Source organism: Eurosta solidaginis, chromosome 1, assembly GCF_040869045.1.
Source record: "Eurosta solidaginis isolate ZX-2024a chromosome 1, ASM4086904v1, whole genome shotgun sequence".
Classification (NCBI taxonomy): Eukaryota; Metazoa; Arthropoda; class Insecta; order Diptera; family Tephritidae; genus Eurosta; species Eurosta solidaginis.
This window is the reverse complement of record NC_090319.1, coordinates 148907864-148918973: the sequence shown is the minus strand read 5'-3', so window position 1 is coordinate 148918973 and position 11110 is coordinate 148907864. Positions and strand designations below refer to the sequence as shown.

At 33.7% G+C, this 11110-nt stretch overlaps 1 protein-coding gene across 9 annotated transcripts in view; it reads left to right on the top strand.

Annotated features, from left to right (window-relative positions):
* Positions 1 to 508: 508 nt before the first annotated feature.
* The window catches only part of LOC137236873 (uncharacterized), a 318688-nt gene continuing 308086 nt past the window's right edge, over positions 509 to 11110 (top strand). For 2 of the 9 annotated variants that reach the window (XM_067759935.1, XM_067759934.1), the window contains exon 1: positions 510 to 679. Coding sequence is in view for 1 of the 9 variants with exons in the window: in XM_067759941.1 (XP_067616042.1) it covers positions 745 to 758 (14 nt within the window). In the remaining 8 variants the exon portion in view is untranslated. Of the gene's footprint in view, positions 898 to 11110 lie in introns of all 9 variants that reach the window. The other 7 variants (XM_067759939.1, XM_067759936.1, XM_067759941.1 and 4 more) reach the window with 6 other exon arrangements.

The window sequence follows — 11110 nt, the reverse complement described above, 5'->3', positions numbered from 1 at the left end:
CAAAATTTCCGCAAATTATGTACAACATTTTGCGTTTGTCCCATATTTATAAAATATATGTAAATATGGCAACCCTATTATCTACACATAGAAAGGTTTTGTTCATTGTAAATTTTACCAAGTAGCGCAACTAACAGCTGATCGGTGAAAATTCGCACATTCACACGCACAGTTCTCGACTCAGTTTCAAAACAAAACTTTAGATTATTTAATCCAAATTTTAAAGTGAGATAATCCTTACAAATTTATGTATACAGAATATATATGGGGTTTTTGTTGTTATTAAAACAATAGTTTTATTTATATTAAAGCCTTTATCATTTTTTTTTTTTAACTTTGAAAAATCTCCGAACACACGAAATTCATTATATGACATTCGACTGCCTAATCCACTGCCTTCCACTCTATTCGCAACATAACCTCTACTTAAGCTGCCAAACTATATAGTAAACAATGGTTTTGTTTCTTTGGACACTCTGCAAGTATGTATATTTTTCTAAAGACCATGAATAAAAGCAAAAGGGAAAAGGAGAAAACCACGTAGTTTGTACATTTGCCATAGCCGGTTTAAAAGGCTGATCTATTCTTCAGTACTGCAGCGCCGGGTGAACAACTAATTTAAGTGCGTACGACAGATTAAACGTTGGAGTTTCGTTTGATGTTTATTTCGGATAACTATGTATGTTCAAGTCAAATAGAGCTAAAGTATTTAAGACTTTTTCTTTGTGATTGCATTTAGTGAACATGCGTATATTCGGGTAAAATTTAACTTTTATCATCAACTTCTCTTGAACGAACTTAAAAAGTGTTTTTATTTCCCGTCTAAATTTAAACCGAGTATACATTGTTAAACTGCATACAAATATTTAAATATACATATATGTATATCAGTAAATGGTGAATTAGGGTTCCTTTTGTAAAAATTTTAAAAGCAAATCGGATTATGTACATAAGCAGATATGTGGAAATGTGTGCAGGTTCACAGGGTATGTGTGTTAGGGTGCGGCTAGCTTACATCTACATATACATCGTTTGAAAATAGAGAAAATTCCTTAATTGCCCAGCAAAATATTTGAACCTTATAAAAGGCTTATTTCATATGGCTAAAAGTCTTATGGCATCAGGACTTATGACTAAGATACTTATTTTTTGTGGTATATGTCTGTAACTTCTGCGTTTTCTTCATTTTTATATATGTCAATATATTTTTTCTGAGAATAAGGGCCTTGGGTGGGGGCCCTGGTACACATATGTACCATCCGCATTTTATGTGGTACATATATGTACCAGCAGGGCTGTCCGAACTATAACAAAACACAAACTAAACTGATGAACTCAAACAAATTTTTCATTATTTTGGTAACGATCTCGTGCTATTGCAGATTTTATTGACGGATTATTCAAAGAAGTATGTTTTGACCAATAATCCGCGATAGATGGAACTGTGTTGTAAGACATAATAACCATGCCTCCTAATACTACTTGTATTTCACCGCTATTAGTTCTTAAAAATGTTGGTTTTTTTCGCTGCGATTTTTCGTTGGTACCTAATCTTTCGCTTGTGCACTGAGCAATGTACATTAGCAAGGATTTGGGAAATAACTAGTTGAAAATATCCAAAGCAGTGGCATTGCGATGTATCGATGTTGAACACCTTCGCGAAGTACTGACACTTTTCCTTGGTATGAATGATTCGTGGTTGTCAGACCATAAAGTAATACCAGTGTTTTCCAAAGGTAAACTTGCTGGTGGCGCATCACTTTCAGGAGAAGAGTCATCCTCGCTTTCTCCATCGCTTTCATCTCCAAATGCTACCTACTCAAACTCTTCTGACGTATTATCAATTGGGTTTGGTGGCTCGTGAACATCATCACTTCCATTTGATAATTCCCTCAAGCTTTCTTCATCAATATTATCTTCAAATATTATTCGCTCAATTTCATCCGGATTCACTATGTAATAATTTTCACTAAAAAAAATATATAAAATATACAAAAATCTCTGCATATAAACCGGTTGGTACCTATCTGAACCACAGTAAAATACGGATGGTACATAAAGGTACCAAGAGTTAATTATTAAAAAAATTCGGAAAATAAAAGTAATTTTTATACTTATTCTAATCAAAATATACAGAAATTAAATTTTCATTTATAATAACCACTTTCACAGATTATTTTCAATTTTTTGAATCACTTTAAATAATAATACATTCAATTCCTTCAAAGGTTTGCGCAATAAATGCCATATTTTCAAAGCACTTGACGTTGTTGCATATTGCTAAACAGGGAATTCGCATTCTTCTTAAATAGTTTGAAACTTTAAAATACGGTTTGGTACGTTATTAACCTATTTACAACATATAATTTTATTTAATGTAAATTTCAAAAAACGGTGGTACACATATTTACCAGTCGTAGCGAAAGGTTTAAGATACTACTTGCTGCATAAGGTTCTATTATAGATTCTATTATAGATATAAGGCTTATAACCAATTAAAATTAGGCTCACATAAGGGTTCATAATAAGATAATAGCTGGGTTTTTATTTTTACACCTGTAGACGTTTACGCTTAAATTTTATATGGACTGCTAAGCGTCAAACTTTATCTACTCTTCTGGAATTGCCGCGCATAAAATTAGTACTACTAACTGAAATATGTGTCTTTGTTTCACCTCTACACTAATTCTATGTATCACCTCTTAAAATGGTGCGTGTCCACAATTCATCGCAACGGATTTAGCTGTATGTTATACACTATGGCCACCAGAGGTTTGTGTCTGCGATTTTCGGTACAACATGTTCAGTAGCTAGTTGCCGCTAGATGGGTCTCCTAAGCATTATCTAAGCGAGGATAAGGGTTTTTTTTCGTACAAACGTAAACGTATACGCGTGTAAAAAAAACACGGCTAATATATTGAGTACAATTACCTGATTATAAGGTTAATGAACCAGCTATGGAATCGTAACATACAATCACGGATCGAAAACTCTTTTTACTCGGGCGATAAAAGTTAGGCTATCCCACTATTAAAAACATATAACATATTATGGATCTGGTTAGTACGCGTTGTCCCATGTTCAAATATTTATTTAATCCGTTTCACTATTTCGGAGCCATTGTGATTTAAAAGAAAAACCGCGTAACACGTATCGTATGTTACGCCCCAGTAGAATAGGGAAGATTGTGCTATATTTGAACCTAATTATAAGTTTCATTGCACATATAAAATCAGATTTGCAAAGGACTTAAACACCATCTGACTTTGATTTTCTTCAATCACCTATATCAAAACAATTTTTAAGTATAGACTGGTTATCTCTCATCGAAAATTCATATTCAGTTCCTACGTTAAAGTTACGAGACAAGTAACATTAAACATCCTTTCTTAATTTTTTTTTAAACGGGGTCATTTCTAAGTGGTTCGGCGAGCCCGGAAATTCATTCGCCAGATGCCATTTACAGATGTCGTTTGAAAATGGCAAAAAAAACGTAGCTCCCGCAGTATATTGGAAAGATAAAAAACATTATACCAAAAACCAGAAACAGATCTAATCATACAGCGAGATATTTAAACAACCCAATTCTAAATTGAAATTCTTTGCGGTTAGTGGAGAAAAGTAGGTATTATGATTGTGATTGAATGTCATATTTTAGGAGACTTTTCACTTGTTAAAGTAAAAGGAATGCATCAAAATAGTTTAAGTAAATTATTTCTTTTACGAAAAATACAAATTTGTGCTAATATACGTTCATATTATACCACAATACACCAATTCATTACATATTTCAGTGAATACCATATGAAACGCAATACTGTGTACTGTTTATACTTTCTAAATTTTAAACAAATTCGCTGCAATAATTAAACTTTTCAATTTCTTAAACAAAAATAGAAATGTGCAACAAAATTTCAATTGGCAAAACAGCTGACTTCGAAGATGCGAAATTCCTATTCCCCAATTATTTTTCTCCCTGTGAGAAAAAAATTGGAGGAATTTTTTTCGCAGGAATAAAAAAATCCGTGAGAACAAAATTCCGAGGGGACATTTAGAATTGGGATGAAAATGTACGTCTTTAATTGATTTTTTGATACTATAAAAAGTAGACTCACTTATTGAAACTAGTTATAGTTTTTCAAATAAAAGGAAAATCCAGTATCCTTAAAAATATCACGAAAATGTATCGGCTATAATTTGGGTTTATTTGTTATGTATCCTGTTATGCAACGTCTACTCTTTATTTTTATTTACTTTAGGGATAAGCCTTGTAAATAAGTATAAAATAAGGCGTAATTAAAAGGCTTGTAATGTGTTTTATTTACCTCATTCTAAGGTTCATCTATCAGGAGTGAAACCAATATTCCTTATTGCTTACAACCGCTTATGCCAGTTCTTGCTGGAGATGTACGCCTTACCTACATATATACATGCATATGCACTTAGTTCGGTAAAACAATAAAAGTTTGAATTGACATCCGAAAACATCACAAAAATACGACGTCGTGAACATTCATCGAAACATACATATAAACAAACATTATTAAACTACGAAAGAATTCCTATATAGAGGAGACAAGCGTATTCGGATCAAATTCTTTGTACTTAGAAATATGTACAAAACCAGTTGTCATGATATGATTTCCGTCACGGTTGCCACACCATGTTTTCATTTGGGACCAAAACTCATTGAAAAAGGACCAAATCTCAAAAGAGGGACCACATTTTTGTTTTATTTTATTTTGGTTCGGTGTAAATTATAAAATTTTAGGATGCTTCCATGTTGCCACAAGCAAATATTCGAAGCAGTTTTGGTAATGCTATTTTTATATAGATACCTATATTTTCCCCTTAATTTCAACTTCATACCAGAACTTCTATCTAGCCCAGGCCCCAGATTAAAAATCAAACGTTTTAAAAGTTTCAACAGTGCAATAACGGAACCTGATTACTTTTAATTAGGTGGTAGAAATTAGTTAACAGTTCTTTTATTGAAGTTAATAGGGTTCTGTACCTATGGAAATAACTTTACACAAAACACATTTTTCCGTAATCAAATATCTTTTACATTTGCTTCAAAATCTGAATATAAAAATAAATTTTTTTAATTTCAATTCGTTGTACACTTATTAAAGGTTAAATATTTATTATACCATGCTATTTAGTTTTCAAGTATCTTACGTGGCTTAACACAATATTCTAGGAATTTCTTGAACTGAATGAGCTACTTTGACCTGTGTGAGAAAGATTTAAATATCGAAAGTGTTACTTTTAGTTTGGCACATTGATAATTTGATAACCGATCGAAATATATAGCCACCAAAACAACAATTTTTTCTGATAAGTCCGTGTCAAGTGATTGCTTTAAGATCAAACACTCTTCTTTTTAATGCCTTGCCTAAATTATCTCCTCGGTGAAATGTCATTTACTGAGCAATTTTTGTGGTAAGAATTGCATGGAAGTAAATTGAAAATTATATATGGGTAAATGAAAGTGTGGCGAATATTGTGGGCAGTGTTCTGAATTTTTACTTCAGTGAAAAAGAAAGAAATGAACCCAAATCGTGGCTACTGCACAAAAAGTATCAAAATTGAAAAAAAAGGGACCAGCTGTGTTGGAAAGGACCATTTTTGGGTCAAATGGACCAGAGTGGCAAACGTGATTTCCGTTGTAAAAATATCGAATGCTGCCACTAGCGCACAATGGAAGCGTAGAGGTTTGGCTAATGAAATGAACAAATATTCAACAATTTAAATAACTTGTTTGAAAGATATACCTACATTATATTCGCTGTACATATATATATATATATATATATATATATATATATATATATATATATATGGATATAATATATAATATATATATATGGATATAAGACCTTTGAATGCTCCGAAAGACAATTTTTTTTCGTTAATGCCTCGTTTTTCAGTACGAGTTTAAAATCTAGTTAAAGTTGACTAGAGTTTAACCATACCACTTAGTACGATAATAAACAATTTTGCTGCTCATCTCAGCTTAAGCGGCCGAAGTGGCAGGGTTAAACTCTAGTCCACTTTAACTGGAGTTTAAACTCGGACTGAAAAACCCGGCCCAAGATATCTGTTACATACATAAAGTTTTGTTTCTCATTATCGGTAATTTCTTTAAGGTGTTGTATTTTCCATTTACACACGGCAACTCTTTTCATGCAACTATTTGAACACTGTGAGTTCCTACAAGTGAAGAATATTTCTATTTCTCCGTTGCCTTACCTACCTGTCAGATGTGGCTGACAAGGAGAATGACTGCTACAAAAGGCCAGCGGTAAATAAATTGAGTCGCCATTTATTGTCCATTTGTCTTTCAAAACAACTTTTCTTTTCAATTCATCTATAGAAAATCTGACTAAGTATTAATGTTCACATAAAAATATGTAAACAATGTAATATATTAGTCGTTTACGAAATTTTTTTAAAAACACTTGAGAAAATGATTTAAGTAATCGAACAGCAATTTTACAGGTGATCGAGGCTGTTAACTATTGTGAATGTTTTTCAAACATTCGCCATTTGTATGAATTCACCATTTTTTTGACAATTTGTTTCATTTTATTGTCAATATTTTTATTTGTTGAAAATTTATCTATTATCATTTATATTAAATATTGAAGCTTAAAACAATTTGTCAAATAGAGAAAAGCAGCACAAAGCACGTTGCCGAAAAAGGCAACCCGGTACCCGTTGGCTTTTCTAGTCGCCCTCTCTTCATAAGATAACAACAGCAGCAAAATTTGTTAAACTACCACTGTCTGTATTTGTTATTTAACAATTATTTGTACACTTTCAATTGAGCTATGTGTTCAGAATTTACATTTTTACACTCTAAAACAGTGTATTTTTGTGCTTAAATTATGTTAAAAATTGTGTTAAAATTTTTGGTGTGGTGAAAGTGACCTACTAGAATTTTGTTATGCTCCGCTGCTTTCCACCGAAGTTCACGCCTGCAACATCTTTACTCTTCAATGAGTCTTTGCACTTGCGCATAAAAAAATTTAACAGAATGAATTTAGATATATATACATATGTGTGCACGAGCGTGCGCAAGAATTTTCTATGGGGGACGATTTTGAACATACATATGTCAATACTAGTTTTGTGACAAGAATTAATAGAAACGGGAAGCAATCCGATAGTGAAAGATTTTTTTATTTATTTCATATTTTATATTTCATTGGCAACGCATTATTACAATGCAATCTTGTATAGTACAACAAAAGTAATAATTACATAAAGTTCATTTAAAAATATACTATACTAGCTTTACCAGGCGCACGTTGTAACGCCCGAGATCGAATGGATTTTGCGTTATTTTTTCTGTTTTGTTTGTTGATTATTTAATTTATTGTTCTGTAAATTGAATTGAATTTTGTACGCATATTTGGTGCAATTTTCTGTTAAAACATTTTGTTCTTGTATCTTATTTTATATTATTGTATTGCTTTTACCGCTGATGATTGTTGCTTTGATTACATTCCGAAGAAGCATGACTGGTGAGCCAATTTTGGATAATTCACAATTTTATCTTCATCTGTAACTGTGTCGATCGATTTATATTTCGTCACTTCACCAGGAAATTGATTTTGAAAGCGATCATTGATTTTGTTAACATGATCATTTTTGTGAGCTAAGATAGTTCTTTTGCATAGCCAAAAAACAAAAACATTAAATTTAAAATTCTTAATTCTTAAATATGAAAAACTTTCGTCTTGACCGAAGGAACCTCGAGCCAAAATTTGGTGATGATCGAAGTATAGCAAACACGTTTTCATAGGGAACACACACACAGAATTTGATTTTTATAGAAGATGTAGATAGACTGAAGCTAAACAATTTTTTTAACAGCGGCAGATTACTAAACGTCCAAAAGGCATAACAGCTAAACTCAACAATGCAGTCAAACTTTAAGTGTTAAAATAACTTAAGTTTGTACGGCAGCCATAGTTTTTCCCCATTCCACATTTTACTGGAGGTTTTAGGACTTAACGTCAAATAGCTCCTTACCAATTTTAATTATCCTACCATTACGACATCCAGATATATGCAGTATAATATATTCCATGCCACGCCCCCTTTTTCCCAATTCCATATTTTCTTGGTGGTGTTAAGGATTGACCTCAAATAACTCCTCACTGAATTTCAATGTTCTGGCATGTATACCTTCAAAGTTATGCAGTACCAAAGATTCCATTTGAATGGGAGGTTCCACGCCGCCTTTTTTCCAATTCCGCCTTTTCTTGGTGGAATATTATCATATAACTCCTTACTGAATTTCAATGTTCTGGCATGTATACCTTAAAAGTTATGCATTACTAAAGATTCCATTTGTATGGGAGGTGCCACGCCCCCTTTCTCCAAATTCCACATTTTCTTGGTGGTGTTAGGGATTGACCTCATATAACTCCTCAATGAATTTCAAGGTTCTGGCATGTATACCTTCAAAGGTATGCAGTACCAAAGATTCCATTTGTATGGGAGGTGCCACGCCCCTTTTATATATCGAAATTATTTTTAGCCTAAAACCTACCAGTTGATCGAAGTAACCCATAGCCAAAATTTGGTGATGATTGATGTGTGGGAAATACGTTTCCATAGCGAACACACACACACACAGAATTTGATTTTTATATATATATGTCTAAACCGATTTGGGATTTCAAAATCAACTAACCATCAACTCTCCTTCCTGTATCATTCCTAAAAATTTCATGGCAATCTGTCTCGAGTTATGGAGGGACAATCAAAATGTACACTTATTTTTATATATATAGATAAAGCGAAAAACATATATAAAAGAATAGAAAAATTAGATGAAGTAAAAAATTGCGTGTTTATTCACTGTTGAGTAAAGAGAAAAATTTACCATATGTATTGGTTATCAGTCAACAAATTCACTCTTTTAGGTACCGAAAAAAATTCTTCTACAATATTTTGGACATCAATCTTGACATCCTGATGTATATTCAAGGATGCTAAGCCGTTTAACCTATCTTCAGTCATATTTGATCTAAGATATGACTTCAGACGACGTAATGTAGAGAAGGATCGTTCATTCGTAGCTGTTGTTACAGGCAAAACTGCGAAGCATTTGGTTGACATTTGGAAAGGCACCTTCATTACAAATATCGAGTGCTTCAAGTGAGTTTTTGATGTCCAGTCCGGCAATGCATTTCCGCCACAGTCGTATGTCGTTCATGTAAAATTGAACTGTAAGGTTGAAATAGTTGAGCGCAGGACTCTTCTTCGAAAATTGCCATTTTGTTAAGAAAAAGGCAAGCGAAATTTGATGAAATATTGCAGTGATTCAAAAATCGATAATGCAGTTGTGTCAGAAAAGAATCAATGTATGGTATGTAGATTGTTATACGGAAATAGTCTTCAACTAAGTCAGTTTGCACGTAGAACGTTGGGCGTGTTTCGACGCAATCCTTGGCTTTCGCAATTCAAACTCGTATTCCTCGCTAATTTCCTTCGCGGTTTGAAAATCTGTTCGAACTCCTCTTTGGCTTGTTCCCTTCTTTCTATGAAAACTTGATTCGCAGCATCAACCAATTTGAAAGTCTCGGCAAGATATTGACTTTCTGTCTGAAGTACTCGACTCAGAGACAAAGTGGAGAATGCACCGAGCTCTAAATATGCATGGATATCTGAAAATTTGCGGTTTTTATAGCTGAATGCAGTTGAAAAGCTCCAGATGAAGTCGTTGGGTCTTTCCAAGTGGTTGCAACTTCATATAAGTTGCGACAGACTCGTGTTGTTCTACCCATTTGGTTTTACACAATTTTTTTAGTTTCTTTAATCGACTTACTGAAAGAAAGAGATTTTGGCGTTAGTATAGATGAAAAAAGTATGAATATTCTCTAGAGTTCCCAAACAGTTTTTGATTGCTGTTATATTGCATGCAGAGCTGACCGCCAAATTGAAGCTGTGAGCAGCACAATGGGGGTAGAGCGCGAGTGGATAACTTTTTCTGACGACAGCTTGGACTCCTTGGAATTCTCCGCTAACCGCTTTCGCACCATCATATCCTTGTCCAAGGAATACGTGCAATCCAGTCCAGAAGATTTTAGGAAATTGAGGTAGGCAGTTCGTATTCCTTTTCAGTGAAATCAGTGATAGGAATGAAACACGAAAAATCTTCGTGAATGATGAACTTGTCCTCTTGTTTATCCAGGTACCGAATGCATATTGAACTTTGTTCTACTCCTGCAATGTCTGGCGTGTCATCTCCGAGAAGAGAAAATCCTATCGATTTGTTCACTCGATCGATATTGTAATTCATGGTCAGTCCGTGACAAATGTTGATTATTTCATTCTGGATACGGTTGCTTATGTATATAGCATTCTTTGGCGAATCACTCAAATGTTTTTTCAACTTCTGAACTGTGCTTTTCGAAAGTGTCCAGGGCTTTTTTCTAATTTTTAAAATGGAGTGGTAACTAACTGGCCCAGATTTTGATAACCGACACCTCACGATCTAGCACAAAATAAGACACAGTATTTGCAATATCCACTGTCTACTATTGCTAAATACGCAAGCCATTGGTATTTTTGGAGCCAAGAGCGTTGAAACTTAAAATTTCTAGGGCCCGATGAAAGAAAACTGTAGCCTTCAGGAGGACTCCAAATCTTCGTTTATATTCCAGAAGTTGAGTTTATCCCATCATTTGCGGCCTTTTGCACAAATAATCCAATATCATAGGCACTGAGATCTTTTCTCAAAGGGCAAACTGGAAAATGCGAGCTCTGCGGCACTTCTACATTAACTTCCAGATCTATAGTAATCTGTGCTGTACCCGTTTGTGGCTAATGCGCATCAAATTCGTCAATATTTGTCGAAGTTTGAGTTTCAGTGCGACTACATTCACCAACGTCCTATGATGAACCAAACAATATTATGCACAATAGCACAAATCTGAATTTAAGCTGTGTTTAATATTATGTTACGTCAAACTTAAATTTACATTTTCATTCTCGATTCGCCTTTTTTAACACAGAAAACGACGAATATCCATGGTTAAAAATGTTAGGAGAATTACGCTTGGACGATTTTGTGATGAAAATTGACGAT